The sequence below is a fragment of the Bufo gargarizans genome, chromosome 5 (assembly GCF_014858855.1).
Source record: "Bufo gargarizans isolate SCDJY-AF-19 chromosome 5, ASM1485885v1, whole genome shotgun sequence".
Taxonomy (NCBI): domain Eukaryota; kingdom Metazoa; phylum Chordata; class Amphibia; order Anura; family Bufonidae; genus Bufo; species Bufo gargarizans.
The window spans coordinates 6136193-6159524 of NC_058084.1; the positions used below are offsets into that span (position 1 = coordinate 6136193).

At 44.3% G+C, this 23332-nt stretch overlaps 1 protein-coding gene across 3 annotated transcripts in view; it reads left to right on the forward strand.

Annotated features, from left to right (window-relative positions):
- The window catches only part of EFR3A (EFR3 homolog A), a 121149-nt gene that overhangs the window by 65592 nt on the left and 32225 nt on the right, over positions 1-23332 (forward strand). For all 3 annotated transcript variants that reach the window (XM_044294172.1, XM_044294170.1, XM_044294171.1), the window contains 4 exons: positions 10165-10243; positions 11862-11997; positions 14632-14796; positions 17623-17734. In XM_044294172.1, the coding sequence (XP_044150107.1) occupies positions 10165-10243; positions 11862-11997; positions 14632-14796; positions 17623-17734 (492 nt within the window). The remainder of the gene's footprint in view (positions 1-10164; positions 10244-11861; positions 11998-14631; positions 14797-17622; positions 17735-23332) is intronic.

The following is a 23332-nucleotide window of genomic DNA, read 5'->3' on the forward strand; positions in this document are numbered from 1 at the left end:
ATTCATTAGAGGGGAGCGTATTGTCTGGTATTAGATCATTGCAGTGCTTCACAGTGGGGAAAAAGACAAAATCTGCGCTCCCCGAGTAATGAAGCAACGTCCTAATTAGCTGCCCATTATCCCTGCTCTTGTGGAGCCTCCTGATTCAGGCCCTTATGGCCAATTAGTGCAGTGCCCGTGCGCTCGGCGATGGTAGTGCGGTATCGGGGGGGTTATTGCTTTAGTCTTTTATGAATGATCCGGGCTTTACAGAACAAGCTCTGTAAGTGAAGAGATGTCTTTGCTGCTGCTGGATTATTAGGGCGCTGCAGTTTTCTTCAGAAGGGACTGACGTGAACCCGAGGAGGAGGCGGCGAATAAGCTAAGCCCGCTTTCCTGACATATCTGTTTTAGTATATAACGTACTCGCATACCATCGCAATTCATAGAATTCTGCTTTGTGCCATTCCTCTGTTATTCTTCCTGGAAACGTTTGAACAAATTGACTACTGGGTGTTAGCATCCCTTTTGTTGATGGGGTGCATCTGTACACGGGCTGACGACACCACTGGTTGGGTAGTGTCAGAGAGTGTAGAGCACAGCCTATCGACAAGGGGGGATAGCCACACTCAACTGTCAGTTTAGTTGTACTTCCCAGAGGAATAATGGAGGCACAACACAGTGCAGAACTCTGTGAGTTGTGATTTTTCGCAGAACACACCTATTTACTGAATCAGACCTGGAGAGGTGATGTGTGACGTCATCATGGAAACCTTGTATCTGTTTGATGCTATTTTTTTGGTTCTCTGGATGCAGGCTGCAGTGTAAACCATGGAGGTTTTTATTCTGATCGCAACTTCTCCATGTCAACATCCACATCCTTACTGAATTTAAAAAATATAATATCCTATGTCCATGGACGTAGTCATAGCAACCAATTTATAAACAACTTACTCAGATAAATTATATTGCCGACTTGTTTGTCTATATCATCTGTCTGATTGTCTTGCATCTGTCCTCCATCTCTGTCTTGTCTCGCCTCGCTGTCTAGTCTGTCTTGTCTTGCTGTCCGTCTCTGTCTCTCTCTGTCTTGTGGCCTCGTCTGTCTATCGTCTCTCTCTGTCTATCGTCTCTCTCTGTCTATCGTCTCTCTCTCTGTCTATCGTGTGTCTCTCTCTGTCTATCGTGTGTCTCTCTCTGTCTATCGTGTGTCTCTCTCTGTCTATCGTGTGTCTCTCTCTGTCTATCGTGTGTCTCTCTCTGTCTATCGTGTGTCTCTCTCTGTCTATCGTGTGTCTCTCTCTGTCTATCGTGTGTCTCTCTCTGTCTATCGTGTGTCTCTCTCTGTCTATCGTGTGTCTCTCTCTGTCTATCGTGTGTCTCTCTCTGTCTATCGTGTGTCTCTCTCTGTCTATCGTGTGTCTCTCTCTGTCTATCGTGTGTCTCTCTCTCTCTGTCTATCGTGTGTGTCTCTCTCTCTCTGTCTATCGTGTGTCTGTCTCTCTCTCTCTGTCTATCGTGTGTCTGTCTCTCTCTCTCTGTCTATCGTGTGTGTGTCTCTCTCTCTCTGTCTATCGTGTGTGTGTCTCTCTCTCTCTGTCTATCGTGTGTGTGTCTCTCTCTCTCTGTCTATCGTGTGTCTGTCTCTCTCTCTCTGTCTATCGTGTGTCTGTCTCTCTCTCTCTGTCTATCGTGTGTCTGTCTCTCTCTCTCTGTCTATCGTGTGTCTGTCTCTCTCTCTCTGTCTATCGTGTGTCTGTCTCTCTCTCTCTGTCTATCGTGTGTCTGTCTCTCTCTCTCTGTCTATCGTGTGTCTGTCTCTCTCTCTCTGTCTATCGTGTGTCTGTCTCTCTCTCTCTGTCTATCGTGTGTCTGTCTCTCTCTCTCTGTCTATCGTGTGTCTGTCTCTCTCTCTCTGTCTATCGTGTGTCTGTCTCTCTCTCTCTGTCTATCGTGTGTCTGTCTCTCTCTCTGTCTATCGTGTGTCTGTCTCTCTCTCTGTCTATCGTGTGTGTGTCTGTCTCTCTCTCTCTGTCTATCGTGTGTGTGTCTGTCTCTCTCTCTCTGTCTATCGTGTGTGTGTCTGTCTCTCTCTCTCTGTCTATCGTGTGTGTGTCTGTCTCTCTCTCTCTGTCTATCGTGTGTCTGTCTCTCTCTCTCTCTCTGTCTATCGTGTGTCTGTCTCTCTCTCTCTCTCTGTCTATCGTGTGTCTGTCTCTCTCTCTCTCTGTCTATCGTGTGTCTGTCTCTCTCTCTCTCTGTCTATCGTGTGTCTGTCTCTCTCTCTCTCTGTCTATCGTGTGTCTGTCTCTCTCTCTCTCTGTCTATCGTGTGTCTGTCTCTCTCTCTCTCTGTCTATCGTGTGTCTGTCTCTCTCTCTCTCTGTCTATCGTGTGTCTGTCTCATTCAAAATAAGCTTTATTAGCAGGACCAAGTAAATTTAAGGATTTCTGGGGGTGGATTGGCGGGGGGGGGGGGGGTAGATGATATGGGGTAATGGGTAAATCCGGGGGACATATTCAGGGTTGAGGGATGATATAACGGAGGGGGGGGGGGGGGGGGGCGGGTGGAATTGGCTTTCTCTGTCTCTCTCTGTCTCTCTCTGTCTCTCTCTGTCTCTCTCTCTGTCTGTCTGTCTCTCTGTCTCTCTCTCTCTGTCTCTCTCTGTCTCTGTCCATCGGCGCGCTTTCTCGCTCTCTGTCCATCGGCGCGCTCTCTTGCTCTCTGTCCCTCTTGGGCCTCGCCTCTCTCTTTTTATCTCTTTTTCTTCTGTGATCTCCCCAGGAAGTCACATGTTTTCGGCAGCCTGCCTTCAAGACTATTGGGCAGATCTGTTTGCTGCAGTTCACACTGCCCCTGCTAGTATGGCGATTTGAGATGCTTCGCTTCCTGGTCATTAGCAGCTTCTCGGCAGTGACCCCTCGGCTGTAATCCTTGTACAGTCGCTGCACACAAAGCACATCTTATGTCCAAGGTTCTCTCATTCACTGGATGAATGTATGGCGTAAACATATATAATATGCGACCAGTTGAGATGAAGGTGCAGGAACCTGGCCATGTCAGTCAAGATGGAGAGGGTGGGACTGGTAGAGGAAGCAGGAGGAGCAACGGTGCACTGAGTGGCTTGGTACCGCCCACAGGGCACCTAACTGGCTCTCCAAGTGAAGGTCATCATTACATTTAGCTGACCTAGTCATTGTGCCTGGTGTAACGGGGGAATTTCCTGGTGACGGACTCCCTTCAAACTCCTTAATATAGTCTGATGTTGAAAAAAATATAAGTTTGAGAAACATGAAGGATATTTATTGGGCTTTTTCACTGGCTGGACGTTGGCTTGCTGCATGAGAAACCTCCCTCCTCTCTACTAGAGCCTGGCTGTAGAGGTAACTTCACAGGTCCTGACTGTTTTGGTGGCCAGTAATGTATAGCCCACATCTCTCATCTCTTGTGCATGACAGATATAAGACGAGGGCCAAGTAGGTCATGTGATCACGGACACACGCGTATGGTCTACATTGTGCAGCTCGTTGGTTTAGTGCGAGACTTTAGTCACAGTCATGTCTTTCCATCCTTTTGAAACATTTCAGTACACTCTATGCAAAACCGATATATATTGTTCAAAGCCTAGTTCTGTGCATGACACGGCGATGATGCAGAATAACGCTACAGCTAATCCATGTCTCATGTCCACCACCTCAGGTCCTGCACCAGGCATGATGTATGCTTTTTACCTGCATAGTCATTGAAACTCTTAAAGGGGTCCTCCGGGCTTTTAATATCGATAACCTATGCTCTGGGATACCAGATCGGCGAGGGTCCGACATCTGGCACCCCGTTTCTCTTCTAGTATCACAGACACTCCCCTATCACTGCCCCGCCCATAGACATAGCATCACAGGAAATAGGAAAGAGCTGCATGGACATGGTCATGTGACCACAGCCCTGAACGGAGATAGGAACAATAAAGGTAAAATAAATATATAAAAAAATTACTGTGACCCTTATAAAAGATTATTTTAAAGGATGCTGGTGCTAACGGGAAAACCCCTTTAATGACTGCTGCCATGCCTTTTTTTTGGCGGCTATTTACGGGCCTTATTGTAGAGTGGTGTGTTTTTACTGTGCTCTAGTATAACGGCTCTATTCGAGATCTAGTAGCCCAGTGTCGGGTACCTGGACCCATGCACCCAGAAGAGAATACTGTATTGTGTCCACCTCTTCTTCAGGCTGCCTGGACGTATCGATTGATCTGACACCCGACACCCCACACTCTCCCTGATGGCTCTACACACAGCATTGAGCTAGGTCTATGCTCCGTTGGTCCCAGCGATCATATGACCATGCTACTGGCTCTTTACAAAATTGTAAATTATAATAAAATAAATAAATAAAAGTATTACCAAGGTAATCATAAAAATAAAGCAAAAGTGATATAGCAAATAAAACCGTAATAAATATTAAAAATAAGTAAGGACTCGCCAATCCTGTAGGGAACGTCCTATATCAAGATAATGATGGCACAGTGGCGGTAAGGGTCCTGAATGAGAGACCTCCTTCTATTCATTTGGAATCCCCTAATTGGTTTTCTGAACCAGACAACCCCCCCCATAATCACGCTTTCTGGTGGGGTTGGGGGTGCAGGTTCTTCAGATCTTCTTTGTATCCTCTCGTTCAACTTCTCCTAGGTAATACCAGGTGAATTTGTCATGTCAAGCCTTAAAACTGAAAATAATTGTCGCGCGCTCCGTCAGGTTATATAATTGATTGGGTCCCACAGGATGCAATGTCCGCATGTTATTGATCTCGTGGCCTCCCTCACGGTATTAGCCTGTCATTTCATTTCCAGGCGGATCATTTACCTGGAGTTAAACTGCTGTCACCGCGTCTGGAAAGCCGCCGCCTGAATTTTTTATTAATTTTTTCTCTGCAGATCTGTCTCTTGCAATGTTTCTAGTGAATCTGGACCCATTGAATAGTATGATGTACTGGTGTGTTATCATTTTCTGCTGCCTTACGGGTAAAATGTTCATATTGGAAAAACATTCCAAAATAATCCCAAAATTGAAAGTTTGCTGTGACACTCCCACGATCCGCTTTGTTAAAGGGGTTAGCCAATTTCTCAAACCCCCCTCACATGTGCCGGGCCCCTCACCGGTAATATACTGACCCCGCTCCTGGTCCCCGCACTGTCGCTGCTGCTTCTCCCTGCACATGCATGGTCAGCCAATGGCAGACAGGGACGAGCCCCCCCTAGCATCGCGAGTGACACTAGGGAGGCTTGTCCCCGCCTGCCATTGGCTGCTCTTACCCCGGCACCGGATGTTTTCATCCGTGTACAGGGAGAAGCAGCAGCGACGGTGCAGGAATCAGGACAAAACATCTTTAAAATCCTTTTATTCAGCTGATTCTTAATGGCTGTGTATATGTTTTGTGGAAAACTGGCTGACAACCATGTCCTTGATATTTCAATTCACCATAAACGCATTTCAGATAAAACGTTATCCTTCGTCCTGAGAAAGACGGTGATTGTGCATTTACATATTTGAAATAGTGCTGTGTGTGCACGGTCATCTCTGTTTAGGATGTTAGGAACCACATCCTCGATATTAGTTTGTGTTTTTGTTGCAGCAGTGGCGATACTACTGCGGTACTGCAGCGTGAGTGATGGGATATAGAGGATTAAGCGCCAGTGTAAAACAATATATCAATTCACCTCGTCACCCAGTTTTTCCTGACTACTTTATGGCTGTCATACATTTCCCACTACCCCAATCCTAGTTGTCGCTACACCCAGCCAGTGACCTCTGATTCCCCATTATATCCTGTTGCCCCCGTCTGCTGGACTTCTCCTGTGCTGCACCTGTTCCGTAGTACTCGCTGCCCATAAGGCTTCTTCCTAACATTCTCAGAACCCCGTGTAAACTCGCTTCATGCAGTTTTACTTTATTCGCCTTTCCAGTGCAAAGGACTGGTCCCCAAGGTGAAGTTAGCACCTTGAACCTATCAATCCACTCCTCCTGCTCAATGTCGGACTGGGGTGCCTAGGCCCCACCAGTAAAATAAATTTTTGGGCCCACCGTACGGATACATTCAAGCATTACTTGCTCACACAGCAGCAAGGTGCTACCAGATGATTGAATATGGGGGTCCCTGCAGGAACTTTGAGAAGGTAGGTTCTGGGGAAGGAGGACACTGGCTGTACTGCCTCTATATCTAGAAGTTCTCAGCTCTGATCGGGTCTATAATAATACACTGGGGAGTTTCTTTAAAGGGGTTGTCCAAGTTATATTTATTGATGACCTATCCTCAGGATAGGTCATCAATATCAGATCGGAGGGGGTCCGACACCCGGCACCCCCTCCGATCAGCTGTTTGAAGAGGAGACTCGCACGGTGTCAGCGCTGCCTCCTCTTCACTGTTTACCTTCTCGCCGTTGGATCTGCAGTGGTGAGCAGGTGTAATTACACCCAAGCTTTCCTATTGAAATGAATGGGACGGCTTGGGTGTAATTACACCTGCTCACCACTGCAGATGCAACGGCGAGAAGGTAAACAGTGAAGAGGAGGCAGCGCTGACACTGCGCACACCTTCTCGTCAAACAGCTGATCGTCGGGGGTGCCGGGTGTCGGACCCCCGCCGATCTGATATTGATGACCTGTCCTGAGGATAGGTCATCAATAAATATAACTTGGACAACCCCTTTAATAATCTATCAGGTTTTTTATATGAACATAGGCTGGTGGAGGTGCTGGACAATGAATATATATATGGAGTGCAGTAAGTCTACTGTGTTATGCGCCACTTGTGCAGGGGTTTGAAGACTAGGGACCCACTTTGTTTAGGGCCCACCGGGGGGGATTCACCTGTACCCCTGTGGGCCAGTCCGAGCCTGCTCCTGCTTCACTAAGCACCTATGAACAGGGACAAGTCTCTTTTTGTCTCACCCTTTGCTCTCTTTGTACAGTCCCTACTTGTTAGAAGGTTCCCTTGATGATAATCTGATAACAGAGCATCCTCCCGCTGGCATCTCCATGGATCAGATGTAATCTGTGGGGAAAGCGGGCAGTAAGTGTTCAGTTTCTGTGCAGCGCCACCACAGGAGAAATTAATCATTACACAATGTCCATTTATATCAATGTGCTGCCTGTGCAATGCAGGACAGGGAAGGTCCTCCAGAATGAGAAATGTTCTCTATAACCATTCTCCACTCTGGCCAAGAGATGCTGAACAGCGGACCCCCCTGTATTAACTCAGAAATCCCTAAGAGGGTGTATGACAACGGGTTTTAAAAACTTGGCAACCCCTTTAAACTGAAAAAAAAAAAATTCTCCATCCTGTAGTAATTTGTTCTCTTTCGGTGCTGAATATTAACCCCTCATCAAGTGGGACAATCACTTTTAGATATGATTTCGTGGGTTGAGAGCTGTATTTTGTCTTGACGTTCTCTCTCACATCTACGGCTGCCGTGATCCTGGTAATGGTCAAAGCTATGAGTTTCATTGCAACCTGCTATCCTTCATTGGTAATATGGGCAGAGTAGTAGTCTAAAAATTGTACCATGTTCTGCCATGAACCCACATTAACAGATTCTTAAAAGGGTCTTCCAGGACTTGCATATTGATGACCTATCCTCGGGTTGGTGGGGGTCCGACACCCAGCAACCCTGCCTATCAGCTGTTGTAAGGGTCTGCAGTTCTTGGTCTAGTGCTGCAGCCTCTTCATAGTATTACCAAGCACAGCGCCATGCATGGTATAGTGGCTGTGCTGGATATTGCATCTTGTTAACTTGAATGGGGCTACGCATAGGCCATGTGACTGATAAACATGATGTCACAGGCTCAAGAAGACACAGCAGCGCTCGTCCGAGCACCACATCCCGTTCCAACTGGAGTGCCGGGAGTCAGACCCCCACTGATCAGATATCGATCACCTATCCTGAGTATAGACATCAATATTTAAAGGGGTTGTCCGCTTTATTTATATAGATGACCTATCTTCAGGATAGGTCATCAATATCAGATCAGCGGGGTCTGACTCCCGGCACCTTCGCCAATCAGATGTTTGAAGAGAAAGCAGCGCTTGTATGAGCGCAGCCTTCCCTTCATTGTTTACCTGCTGGCCATCGCAGCGATGAGCAGTGTAATTACATCTCAGCCGTCCCATTCATTTCAATGGAATGACTGCTTCCTATTCAAGTGAATGCTACAGATCCACCCCAGGGAAGTGAATGGGACGGCTGAGATGTAACTACACCTGTTCAACACTGCAGTTGCGATGGCGAGCAGGTAAACTGACGAGAAGGCATCACTTGTACGAGCGCTGCTTTCTCTTCGAACAGATGATCGGCGGGGCTGCCAGGAGTCAGACCCCTGCCAATCTGGTATTGATGACCTATCCTGAGGATAGGTCTTTAATATAAAACGGACAACCCCTTTAAGTCCCATTAAGATGAAATACAACCATATGATAATCAGAGCCAGTTAGGCGCAGCGCTGGAGAAAGTGTTGTGGCCAGCCATGTCTTCTGGACACATAATAAATATCCCCTGGGAATGGAATTGCATAACTGGGGCTCGTACTTGACCTAACAAAGGGGAGTCGTTCTCTAGCATCCCAGTTGCTCATATTATGTAAAGGGTTAAATACATTTTCTGTAAAATCCACAACCCAAGTGGTATGCGTTGGCCTCTGTTTTGGCAGGATCACTAGCCAAGGATGCGGCGTTAAAGGTGATCATCGCTGTTTTTTTTTTCTAGCAAAGGTTCTAGATTTTATTGATCCCTGCGGAGGCGCCCCCCACTTGTTGGTGGTGTTTTTTTTTTTTTGTTTTTTTTTTTATATATATATATATATACACAAGGCCCACACATCATTTACTTTAATCCCCGTATTCTTCTGCTATCTGTGCCTTCCCCCCCCCTCTTCTTTCCATAAATCGACTGTGTACTTTCTGCATAGTGGAAGGTAGAAACAACTTGTATGGCTGACGTGTGTAATGAGATGGTGGACAGATGCAGATATTTAGTGCCGCAGCACAGTTACCATGCCACTTAATTAAGTTACAGATAACGTGCGCCATTATTATACCACGTAGCCCGCCGAACACAGGTGGAGCTCATTAGATATTGCCCGCATGGAGTGCACTGGAAAACCAGCCAACGAGAGGGTGGAAAACAAAGAAAATGATTACTTGTCTCCATGTATTTACAGTCAAAAGCAGCCTGAGCCATGTGAAGGGTGTTGGACAAGCTCTAGCCATGTTAGTGATGTGCCGACATTGATTTCTGACAGCTCAGTTTTCCTGATACAGAGCTCCAAATCCCCTGCATAGGCATAGGGTTGAATTCCAAAATGCTGTCTCCCTGCAGACACCACTTGAGGGACCGATGAGCTAACTGTGTCATTATAGAAATCAATAAATAAACCGTACAGGTAAAGCTCCCCCTAGTGGCTGCAGCAGGCAGACAGAATTTTATCCTTTTGATTGTATGCCTGTGTATAGAACATTGTAAAATGAATTGGCATAGAATAAGAATAATAAGATTGTAAATAAATGGCCTATTTTGTAATTACTGTCCGTCCCTTAGAGAGTTGAAAATGAATGAGGTAGCTAGGGACAGGGAAAAGCTTGACTGCAAAACGTAGCTGGTAGGCCAAGTGTGCTGGAAAAAGCTGTGAGGCCGTCGCCTTGAAAATCCACTGCAATCTGCAGGCAGCAGTTTTATGGGGAAATATTCAGTATATCTTGATATTTATTCATTTATATCTCTGCTCTTTTTATGCTTGGTAGTCCATTGGGCGGCCCCATCAGTGATCGACATCTAACTCTGTATGCATAGTCACAAGGGAAGGCTGTCAATCACTGATAGGGCCGCCCACTGGACTCCTAAGCATACAAAAAACTGATTTTTAATCGGTAGATTACAGGTCATACTGAATGTTTTCCTAACAAAACGTCTGCTCAGCTCCTCCTGCTGCCTGGACTCCCAGTCAGTATGACCTTTAACCCTGTTATCACGGTCACATTTCTGCAGACCTTTTTGCAGTTTGCATGGCAGAACAGTCCATAGATGGTCTCCCAGCCTGTCGCTTGCCGGATGTTGTGAAACTACAACTCCCATTGTGCTCTGACAGCCCAACCACACTTTATACATTTCAACCCAGTTATCCTTCCTTCATTTTGTAGGCATTTAGACCATCACAAGTTGTGGGAGTCCAACGAGTTTGCGGTTTCCTGCTTCAAGATCATCATGTATTCCATTCAGGTGGGTGGCCGCGGTCCTGTCCCTTACAGGCAGCTTTGATAGCTGTCGAGTTTATATCTCCATCTCTCTATATCTCCATCTCTCAAATTTTTTTTTTTTGTGTGCATGCTGCCTGAACACCGGAGATGATTTGGTTTCTCACTTTTTCTGTGAATTGCTGTTTACATATAACACTAAATATATCGTTGTTCTTGAGACTGCAGGCTGACAATTCCTCTTTGTTTGGGAGGATACTTAAAGGGCATCTGTCAGCAGTTTTGCACCTATGACACTGGCTGACCTGTTACATGTGCTCTTGAAAGCTGATGACATCTGTGTTGGTCCCATGTCCATATGTGCCTGCATTGCTGAGAAAAATGATGTTTTAATATATGCAAATGAGGCTCTAGGAGCAACGGGGGCGTTGCCATTACTCCTAGAGACTCACTTTGACAGGGCCAGGCAGTGAAAACATGATCACGCCTGGCCATGTCAATAAACTGTGTGGCAGTTGCAGAGAGAGCAGAGTATCTAGGTGTAACGGCAACACCCCCGTTGCTCCTAGAGGCTCATTTGCATATATAAAAAAACTTTTCTCGGGCACATAGGAACATGGGACCAACACAGATGCCTTCAGCTGCCAAGCGCAAATGTAACAGGTCAGCCAGTGTCATAGGGACAAAACTGCTGACAGATGCCCTTTAATTAGTCAGACATATTCTTCTCATAGAAATCAATAAAAGGCAACAGTACTGTATATCACATTTACATCATCTTTCTGTTGTATCTGCCCATGAGAGAGAAATACTGATGCAATATTGAATGGTGGATGGGGGGGGGGGGGGGGATATAATACAGTAAAGAATATTCATGTCTATATTAACCTGTAATTTCATCATCATCTTTTGATTTCCATAGCCACCAATGATTATTTCCTTTGAAGCTAACTATAAGCTGTCAGGAAATACTTTAAGAAATCGCACAGTGCGACTGGAAGATATTAAAGAGGTTGTTCAGGATCAGCTTTGCCAGCCCTTGTACTTTCAAAAATATAGCTAAAATAACTCTCACATGTAATCTAAACTGCGAAGCACACATTGTTTTGCGATAATAAAGACCTGTGATTACAGCAGCCTCTGCTACATATGTGATTACAGCAGCTGAGGCAAACGCACGAACATGGCTCAATTAGTTTGGGACCTGTGCTCCATGCTCGCTGGGCATTGTACAGTTAACTCAGCAACTGTACTGGCCAGTGTGCAGGGGTGCCTCTCCATGCCTGATACTGGGAGAGTAACATTGGAGAGACACCTGAAGAAGTGTTTGAGTGTACTAAGGGGAGTTATAGCAAGTAGAATGTGAGCTAACAGACTAGTAAAGGTAAGGACCGTGAACGGACTGCAACTCCACTGTATCGATGCCAAGAGCTCTGAAGGAAAGGTTCCACAATGCTCACGTCCTTGAGGATCTAGGAGCACCAGGATTCTTTTTTGTAGGGTCGGCTTGAGGTACCAGTATTCTAACTCCTGTTGGTTGTAGTATTATCTGTGTGATTTGTTGTTGAATCCATATGGTGTACAGGTGATGTCCCGTCTCTACTGCATGTGATGCCTAAACCATTGTACTCCCTATAAATCAGGCGCAGTACTCTCATCACGTGATCCAGCAGATCCTCGGACATCTCGATTTGCATAAGAAGGATTCCCCCCGAATTCGAGCTGGAATTGTGCAGGTTCTCCTGGAGGCCGTAGCGATTGCCGCCAAAGGATCTATTGGTAAAAAAAAATATATAAATCCATCCACTATCTGACTTTATCCTCCAAGCCTCACAGCCGTTTCTCGTCTGCGCTGCATCCCATTGTGATTTTCCATTAGATTCATGGCTCATGACTGAGGGATGTGACTTTTTTTCCGAGATTTTTATACTGATGACCTTCCCTCAGGCTAGGTCATCAGTATCTGATCCGTGGAGGTCCAACACCCAGGACCCCCGCCTATCAGCTGTTCGAGCAGGCAGCGGCGCTCCTATGAGTGCCACGGCCTTCTCTCGGCTTTTCCTAGGCTAAGTGACGACACGTTCATGTGTCACGTGGCCCAGGAGCAGATCAGCCCCTTTAAACTGAATAGGGCTGTGCTGCAATACCAAGCACGGCCTCTATACAATGTACGGCGCTGTGCTTGGTGAGGACGGAGAAGGCTGTGGCGCTCACAGAAGAACCGGTGTCTTCTCAAAACGGCTTATTGGTTGGGGTCCCCACCAATCAGATACTGATTACCTATCCAGAGGTAATCCTGGAAAAACCCTTTTAAGCTATGAGCACAGTGTGTATGAAGCCTTCTGTATTACAGGAAAACGAGGGTGAGAGCTATAGGAAAGCGGAGTTATGGCCGAGGATGACTTGGCTAATTATGTCAAAGGGGTATTCACACCTCAGCGGTTCATGTAATTCATAGCAGAAATCGGAATACCTGTCTTATGCAGTGCCATGAATGGCTGAGATGGGAAGTCCCCTTTAAAGGGGTTGTCTCACTGCAGCAAATGGCATTTATCATGTAGAGAAAGTTAATACAAGGCACATACTAATGTATTGTGATTGTCCATATTGCTTCCTTTGCTGGCTGGATTAATTTTTCCATCACATTATACACTACTTGTTTCCATGGTTACGGCCACCCTGCAATCCAGTAGCAGTGGTCGTGCTTGCACACTATAGGAAAAATCGCTGGCCTCTCTGGTGTGCAAGCATGGCCACCACTGCTGGATTGCAGGGTGGTTGTAACCATGTATAATGTGATGGAAAAATGAATCCAGCCAGCAATGGAGGCAATATGGACAATCACACTACATTAGTAAGTGCCTTGTATATTTAGAAGTAATGGGGTGTGTTTTTTTTTTTTTTACCCTTATCTTTCCAGTAAGTGGTATTTTTCTTCAAATTGCAGCATACTCTGGGACTGGCATTTTTCCCTCTCACCAATGCTTTTTTTTTTTTTTTTTTTTACCATACAGCTCAATAAAAAAAGTAATATAGGGGGGCACCTATTAAAATAATGGAAGAATGCAATGTAAAGACACTGTATGGGGAAAAATGCTACAAAATACACTGCTCAAGTCAATTTAAATTTATTTTTTTAAACATTTTTATTTGCCAAAAAAAAAATTAAAAATTGTCCAAGATAAACCAGGAGCCTTTAGTATGTTTTTACATCTCCGTTAGGAGCCTCTTGCAGATTCTGACTAAAATGTCTGAAGAAATAGCGCAGCATGTTGCACTTTTTTCTGATAAAATAACGGACACCATGATGGATACCCAACTGACGCATATATAGCAAAGGAGTCCGTAGGACACCGATGGTGTCCCTCATGTAACAGTCCCGGCACTGCCGTCAGTATTACTGGTCTGCTCCGCTGAGCAGGACAGTGGGATGGACCTATGCAGATTATTATTTTATTTCCTTTTTCTATTATTATTATTATTATTATTATTATTATTATTATTATTATTATTATTATTTTTTACATTTTCTGTTTGCACATCTTTTTTCTTTCTTTTTTTCACTTGTCGTTTAGTATCCTCTCTTCTTATTTTCCCCTGAAGTTAACAAGCTGCTAAGTAGTTGGATAAAAATAGCAGCTGCTCCTAGTCTTTAAAGGTGTCATGTTCAGAAGACAGGAACATTGTATTATATTTGCTCGTTCGGCCCGTCATCCTTTCATGTATTTCTATAGAAGGCTGCTTTCTGCTTATAAAAGGACAACTAAAATACTACCTGCATGTCCTTATATCAAGTACTAGCGTAGGAACTGTGCATCTCAGTACATTATTATGCGTAAAAGGTACATTTTGTTCATGTGGTCTTTCTTTTCTTTTTTTTTTTTTTTTTGTATTTCATTATGGTTTTCTTTACACATACCAAAGCTGCATGAAATATTTAGCATTATTTATCTTGTACTGATCCGGAGTTACATCCTGTATTATACTCCAGAGCTGCACTCACTATTCTGCTGGTGCAATCACTGTGTACATACATTACATTACTGATCCTGAGTTACATCCTGTATTATACTCCAGAGCTGCACTCACTATTCTGCTGGTGCAGTCACGGTGTACATACATTACATTACTTACCCTGTACTGATCCTGGGCTACATCCTGTATTATACTCCAGAGCTGCACTCACTATTCTCAAGGCCTCAGAGCTGAAGCTGCTTATCTCCCAACATTCCCTGCTGGCTCAGTGACTGTACATTGCTTGCTCTTGTGGTGTGTATGTAATTTTTAGTTTTGTCTTCTGCACTAGCAATTAGCTTTTTCTTTTCCTTTCATTTACATTTCAGTTTGCAGTCATACAGTGTTAAATTATGTGACCCAATAAAATTGAGCTAAGATACCTGCTCTTTCTTCCAGGTCCCACAGTGCTGGAGGTGTTCAACACCCTTCTGAAGCATCTGACACTGAGTGTTGACTTTGAGCTAGGTTATCGGAGAAGTTCTGAAGGCAGCGCAGTCTTCAGTTCCAGCTCTAAAGAAAGTGATGAGCGCATTGTTCAAAACGCCATTATTCAGACCATTGGTAAAGTTCAACTTCACCTTCTCATTAACCACATTCTGCTTTTTGCTCTTTTAGCCATATTTTTTTTATAAATTCCAGTGAGACCTTTTTCTTGAGCACCATTTCTGACAATCTAATGTACATTATATTTTAAGATAAATGCTATACTACTGTAACCCTTGGACAAGAATATTTCTATAGTACTGCTCCCCCATGTAAAAGAATATAACTACTATAATACTGCCCCTATGTACAAGAATATAACTACTATAATACTGCTCCTATGCACAAGAATATAACTACTATAATACTGCCTCCTATGTACAAGAATATAACTACTATAATACTGCTCCTATGTACAAGAATATAACTACTATAATACTGCTCCTATGTACAAGAATATAACTACTATAATACTGCCTTCTATGTACAAGAATATAACTACTATAATACTGCCTCCTATGTACAAGAATATAACTACTATAATACTGCCTCCTATCTACAAGAATATAACTACTATAATACTGCTCCTATGTACAAGAATATAACTACTATAATACTGCTCCTATGTACAAGAATACAACTACTATAATACTGCTCCTATGTACAAGAATATAACTACTATAATACTGCTCCTATGTACAAGAATATAACTACTATAATACTGCTCCTATGTACAAGAATATAACTACTATAATACTGCTCCTATGTACAAGAATATAACTACTATAATACTGCTCCTATGTACAAGAATATAACTACTATAATACTGCCTCCTATGTACAAGAATATAACTACTATAATACTGCTCCTATGTACAAGAATATAACTACTATAATACTGCTCCTATGTACAAGAATATAACTACTATAATACTGCCTTCTATGTACAAGAATATAACTACTATAATACTGCCTCCTATGTACAAGAATATAACTACTATAATACTGCTCCTATGTACAAGAATATAACTACTATAATACTGCTCCTATGTACAAGAATATAACTACTATAATACTGCTCCTATGTACAAGAATATAACTACTATAATACTGCTCCTATGTACAAGAATATAACTACTATAATACTGCTCCTATGTACAAGAATATAACTACTATAATACTGCCTCCTATGTACAAGAATATAACCACTATAATACTGCCTCCTATGTACAAGAATATAACTACTATAATACTGCCTCCTATGTACAAGAATATAACTACTATAATACTGCCTCCTATGTACAAGAATATAACTACTATAATACTGCTCCTATGTACAAGAATATAACTACTATAATACTGCTCCTATGTACAAGAATATAACTACTACAATACTGCCCCTATGTACAAGAATATAACTACTATAATACTGCCTCCTATGTACAAGAATATAACTACTATAATACTGCTCCTATGTACAAGAATATAACTACTATAATACTGCTCCTATGTACAAGAATATAACTACTATAATACTGCTCCTATGTATAAGAATGTTGCTTTGGACAGTTATCGGTCTTTATCATCTATATTGTATACATTTCCAGCGCTTCCAGTTAGATCCTCTGTATGTGTTTTGTTGGTTGTTCGTCTCGTTGGCGTTGTTTGTACTTTTACTTGTTCGTATAAATTACTGTGTGTGATGTTTTTATAGATTTGTGGTTTTTGAGAGATTTCAGATTTAGAGGTCAAATTGCCAATTAAATCTTCAGATGGAGCCGGCGAAAAAGTAGAAACCAAAAATTAACATATAATAATAGAGCAGGTGAAGCTCTTACTTGTCATAAAATCTATTAGAGGTTTGAAAATGGATGGTCAACAGGATTCAGTATAGGAGATCCTGAACAATAGCTTCTGGTGGCTGTAAGGAGATGCAACAGTGACATCTAATGTCAAAATATTCCTCTCCTATCTCAGGCATAGCAGCAATATCCACCGTCATCCGTAATTATCATCGGGGGTTTCCAATGCGTACTGTTTTAGTAACATGCTTGTCACAGGGGGGATTGTGCAACCACCAGACACCATTTATGAGGGAGGTGGAAAGTTTTTTCCTTCCAGATCCTTGATTTCCTTTTGGCTCATGGTCGGCCGAGCACCATCTACCTGAGGACTCATGCGCTTGTTTGCTGTACACATCCGAAGCTTGGCATCCCTATCCTTCCCTATGCCCACAGTATACGTCAGTGAGCCTCCATATTTTTAGGAAGTTACACAGAGGACTTCAGATTTATCAGTATCTTTGATCGGAATATGAGGAATGTTTTAACCCATGTCGTGTTTTAGAGACGTTCCACTCCTATTAGTATTGCTTTAGGACATACTAGTGCCTGAGAGTCCATAATACAAACCCATCGGGACTCTGTGTCGTCATATAGAGGGTCTGTACTAGGTGCATGGACCTTTTAGGTTAGGTTTCTATAGTCTAGATTCTCAAGGTATGCTACATTTTGCCCCAAGAGGTTTGTACCATGTCTCTAGTAGTACCCTACACTAATAAGTTCAACACGGCATGTGTTTATAGTCTCTTGATCATTTTGACTTACGGTACTTGACTTGGGAGTTCTCTACCCTTGACTTAACTGGATTTCAGGCGCCTTTCATGCAGCTGAACAGGATGTTTGAGAGGTGTGTGTAGTAAGCAGAGTCTTGGGTGTTGGTAGCTCTCAGCCAATCATCTTCTCTCTTGGTAGACCCGCCCCTGCAGTGCTCCCTCCCAAAGGTTCTTTTCAGCTTGACCCCAGGTTCTCTGTACATCTCTGTTTATGCTTTTAAGGGAGCTGTTGTCCTCCTCTGAATGTTTCGAGGTTTGTTCCTCAATTTGAAACTTTTTTTTTTTTTTCAGGTTTCTTTGGAAGTAATTTACCAGATTACCAGCGGTCTGAGATTATGATGTTCATCATGGGCAAAGTACCTGTTTTTGGATCTCCACACACGCTCGATACAAGTCAGTTGGGGTGAGTCACCAAGTGAATGTGGTGATTGCTGTTCACTTCTTGCTTTCATTCTTTTCACATTTATATATATATTTTTTTTTCCCCTCTACATCTATGTCTTTGGATGCGGCCCCTTGAATATTTTCCTGACCTGGCACTGTGCAGTGGGTTGAAACATGTGTTGTAGTTCCCTTCGCAGAGGGTGGCTGGGAGCCTCTCCGTGTGAAGGAACCATTGTGCTTAACCAGCACTGCCGCTTCTTCATTTCCAAGTTCATGGTGGGACCCTGCAGTAGGACCCATACTGTTCAGTATGTTGTCACTTAGGCTACTTTCACACTCGCGTTTTGGCTTTCCGTTTGTGATATCCGTCAGGGGCTCTCACAAGCGGTCCAAAACTGATCCGTTTTGCTCTAATGCATTTTGAATGGGAAAGGATCTGCTCAAAATGCATCAATTTTCCTCCGATCAGTCTCCACTCCACTCTGGAAGCGGACACCAAAACACTGCTTGCAGCGTTTTGTTGTCCGCCTGACGAAACTGAGCCAAACGGATCCGTCCTGGCACACAATCCGTCCCCCATTGAATTTCAATGGAGTTCATGACGGATCCGTCTTGGCTATGTTACAGATAATACAAACTGATCCTTTCTGAATGGATGCATGCGGTTGTATTATTGTAACGGATCAGTTTTACCAGATCCATGACGGATCCGCGCAAAACGCGGGTGTGAAAGTAGCCTTAGTATTGTGAGATGTGCACCAAACACATTTTGTGTAGTGTAACCCTACTGACTCATCATTTCTTTGTGCCAGCACACATTTGATAACTTAGCAGGAAGATAGAAGAAAGTACAACTGCCGGATCAGACTACACAGTGTTTGTTGTCTGTTACCATGGAGATATATTCTCTCATCACATAGCAACAAGATTCTAGGAAATTTTCATAAAAGACCTGTTACATACTGTGGGAGAGTTGAATGCTATGGCCACTTTTGCAGACATGTTTTTTTTTTACATCTCGTGTGAGAAGACCTCTTTATGTCTGCAATGTTATGGCTACTTTCACACTCGAGTTTGGTGCGGACCTGTCACGGATCTGCACAAACGCCTCCGTTCAGATAATACAACCGTCTGCATCCGTTCAGAACGGATCTGTTTGTATTATCTTTAACATAATGCACAAAATTATTTGAGCCCGTCTGCATGTGCCATGACTGCTACCATACAATTCAGGGAGTGTAGGTTCCACATGCATGCTGGGCCTGCTTTAATGTCTGTAATTTTTGGTGCCAAAATGGCCTCCATTATGTCCAAGAAATGCAGATGCCAACCTGCATGCCGAGCCCACTCCACACCACTCCTGGTGCCAAATGGGCACCAAAGAATGCAAGGAGAGTCCACACTAAACCTCTCCTGGTGCCAAATGGCTTCCAGTGAATGAGTGAGAGCAGGCTAAGCTATATACTCACACTAATTAAAATCAGCCTATGGGGCAGACGAGCGTATATATTTTTCCTGGACTGCCAGCGTAAAGGACAGAGGACATATCCGATTACTGTGTATCTATGAATTCCTCAGTATAAAGGTCTCAGGAGACTCTCTTAATCCAACATGAGCTGAAATTTTTTTCAGGGGAAATCCATACCTTGTACATTTGCTTATAGTTTCCTGAAACATTAGTAAGGTTGGTTTACAACTGTGCCCAACTGGGCGTCACTCAATATCCTGCAGATTGTTGTAAATTACGGTCTTTTAGTATATTGTTGCGGAAACTACAGAATTTCTTATACTAGGTTACACTGTGGAAGTATCTGTAACAATATCATTTTATTGGTAACCACTGCTTTGAAGGTGATTTCAAGTGTCCAGCTTCTCTTTAACCTCTTCAGGACACATGACGTACCGGTATGTCATGTATAGTTCTGATCGCCACCGCCCGGCGGGCGGTGATTGTTAAACCGGTGCCTGCCCAAATCATTGAGCAGACACCCCCCCCATGTCGTCGATCACAGCAAACCGCAGGTCACTTCAGACCTGCGGTTTCTGATCCCCCACGCAATCAGAAACTTAAAATAACCTTTATTTTAAAGTAACACCCCCCCCCCCCCGGGGGACGGAAGAGGGAAGTGCGGCCAGGCGGTGCTTGGAGGAGGGGGGGGGGGGGATGCGGGCAGGCATGCGATCATCCGCTCGCCCCCCTCTCTCAGGATAGCCGAGCGGTTTGCAGAGTGTCAGCACATTGCTGACACTCTGCTTGAAACGCCTGACATCCGTGCTGGCACAGATGTCAGGCGTTTAACCCCTTCCATGCCACGGTCCGTAGGGACCGCTGTATGGAAGAGGTTAAGAGCGAGTGAGCTCCCATCGAGGGCTGCTGTGCCTTTTTAGCCCCCGATGGGACCCCCTCCCTCCCCATCGCCCACTGCTCTGCTGTGGTAGCGAGTGATGGTTACCATGGCAACCTGACGCCTTCACAGGCGTTCGGCTGTCCATGGTACTGATTAGACTTCTGCTAAAGGCAGATACTATATAGTGTACTGTACTGTATTATACAGACATCAGACCCACTGGATCTTCAAGAACCAAGTGGGTCTGGGTCAAAAAAATGTAAAAAAAAGTGAAAAGGAAAAATAAAAAAACACCTTTATCACTGATTAAAAATAATAAAATTCCCTACACATGTTTGATATCACCGCGTCCTTAACGACCTGATCTATAAAACGGTCATGTTACTTTACCCGAACGGTGAACGCCATTAAAAAATAATAATAAAAAACTATGATGAAATAGAAATTTTGCCCACCTTACTTCCCAAAAAAGGTAATAAAAGTGATCAAAAAAGTTGTATGTACTCCAAAATGGTACCAATCAAACCGTCACCTCATCCTGCAAAAAATTAGACCCTAAGATAATTGCCCAAAAGCTGAAAAAACATGATATTTTTTTTGTTTCAAAAATTAAATAATTGTGTAAAACTTTCTTAACCGCCTCTGGACCGCCTAACGCAGGATCACGGCCCGGAGGCGGCTGTTCCAGGCAGAGTCACGCATATATGCGTCAAATCGCGAGACGCGAGACTTCCTGTGAACACGCGCACACAGGCGCTTGGCAGCTGAAGACATCTGTGTTGGTCCCATGTACATATGTGGCCGCATTGCTGAGAAAACTGATGTTGTTTTATTATATGCAAATGAGCCTCTAGGAGCAACAGGGGCGTTACCATTACACCTAGGCCTCACCCTCTGCACTTCGATTGACAGGACCAGGTGTGATGATAGGATCGGCAGTTGCAGAGTGTCTAGGTGTAATGGTACTGCCCCCGTTGCTCCAATGCGGGCACATAGGAACATGGGACCAACACAGACGCCTTCAGCTGCCAAGAGCACATGTAACGGGTCAGCCAGTGTCATAGTGGCAAATCTGCTGACAGATGCCCTCTAAGGTGGCTGCCTGCTCTTTGCCCTCGAAAACGTATCAGCTGTAACTTGCAAGGAATCTGTTCATCAAATCGTCAGTCTCCCGTGCAGCGCTGCGGGGGACATTGCAATGAATTGGCTGTCCTTTTAAAGAGGACCTTTCACTACAATAAAAAATCTAAACTAAGTATGCTGACATGGAGAGCGGCACCCAGGGATCTCCCTGCACTTACTATTATCCCTGGGCGCCGCTCCGTTCTCCCGGTATAGGCTCCGGTAGCTTCATATTTTCGGCTCAACTGGGTGGAGCCTGCCGGCGTCTCCTTCTCCCAGGCTGTAGCGCTGGCCAATCGCAGCGCTCAGCTCATAGCCTGAGAGGTTTTTAATTCTCTCAGGCTATAAGCTGAGCGCTGCGATTGGCCAGCGCTACAGCCTGGGAGAAGGAGACGCCCGCAGGCTCCACCCAGTTGAGCCGAAAATATGAAGCTACCGGAGCCTATACCGGGAGAACGGAGCGGCGCCCAGGGATAATAGTAAGTGCAGGGAGATCCCTGGGCGCCGCTCTCCATGTCAGCATACTTAGTTTCGATTTTTTATTGTAATGAAAGGTCCTCTTTAAAGGGTTTCTACCACTTGGATTTCACATAATTAGGTGTCAGACACTAGCGCTCCGCTAGTGTCTGCTCTGCCAAACTATCCTGCTATAATAGATTTTGGGGCAGCCGTTTACCTAAAAAAAAGAACTTTTATTAATATGCTAATGACCCTCTAGGTGCTATGGGGGCGTCATTAGCACCTAGAGGATCGGTCTACCTTCTCAAGATGCCGCCGCTCAGCGCCTCCCTCCAGCCCGCCCATCTGCTTCGGAATGCATCAAACAGACGACTTCACGCGCATGCGCCGTGCGCGGCTGTATTCGGCGCATGCGCAGTGAATGTCCGACCGCTTCCCTGCTCAGACATCTCCACTGCGCCTGCGCCGATGACGTCATTCTTCAGTGGGTTTTCAAAATAAAAGTTTGTGTCAGAAAATTTACTCTTATTTAAATCAAGTTTTTGTTTGGTGATTTTTATTTATTTATTTATTTTCCCCCATGTAACTATATTTAAATCGTCACTGTACTTTTAACAAATTTTGCATGAGACTCAGTCGTACAGGGTAGGCGAATATAAGAAACTTTGTAATATATCTGTAACATGTGGTATTACATGGTGCCGAAGTTGCACATTTTGCAGTGGCTACTATAAGGGCTCCTGATTCGGTTACCCTCTCTCCTTCCCCTACTGTCCACATATGCTAATTGTATGAATGGACAGGATTCTCCTGGTGGAGCAACTCCTTCAATGAGAAGGACGTTTTGAAGCCTCGTTTTGGCATAAGCCATCAGATTTTCCAAGGACTTTGCTTAGATCAAGTCCGTCCGTCCGTCCGTCCGTCGTATATTTCTAGAGCTCAACTGAAAAACCTTGATGAAGAAAATAAAGAAATGGCTCTCCTGTCCAATTTAATTTTGTCAATTAACAGTTTAACCTTTTCATGCGTCACATGGAATCGCAGAATCCTTCCGACACGATCAGGAACCTTCCTTCATTGCCGAGGTGTAAAGATCTCTCCTAACGGACACAGCCGCACCGAGGGCGCTTGACGTACCAGAGCTTATCATTTGGCATCATTCACAGGTCTCATAGGGCCCCAAAGGAAAACTTAAAGGGGTTTTCCAGGTGTTTCATACTGATGACCTATCCTCGGGATAGCTCATCAATGTCTTAATGATGGGGAACCTGCTCCTGATATCCGCACCAATTAGCTGGCAAAACCGTGGCAATCACGGAGGCCAAGCTTATCAGTCGCATGGCCAAGGTCCAGTTCTGTCCTATTTCAGTGATTGGACCCAAGCTGCAGTAGCGAGCACGGCCACTTTCCAATGGATGGAGCTGTGTTTTTAGGCTGCGAACAGCTGATCGGCAGTGGGGGTCGGATAGGCCATCAATATTAAACACCCAGAAAACCCCTTTAATAAGCCACGTTCCGCCAGTGAGATTTACAACACTCTTTACCTGACTTCTGTGTCAGAAAATAAAATAGGGAAGCTGTCCTTTATAAGTATGGCCCTCTTTCTGAACACCATGTCTCATAAAAGTTTAGACTTCCACTCGCATAGTATGTGATAAAATTGACTGCAGCCACCACTAGGGGGCGCT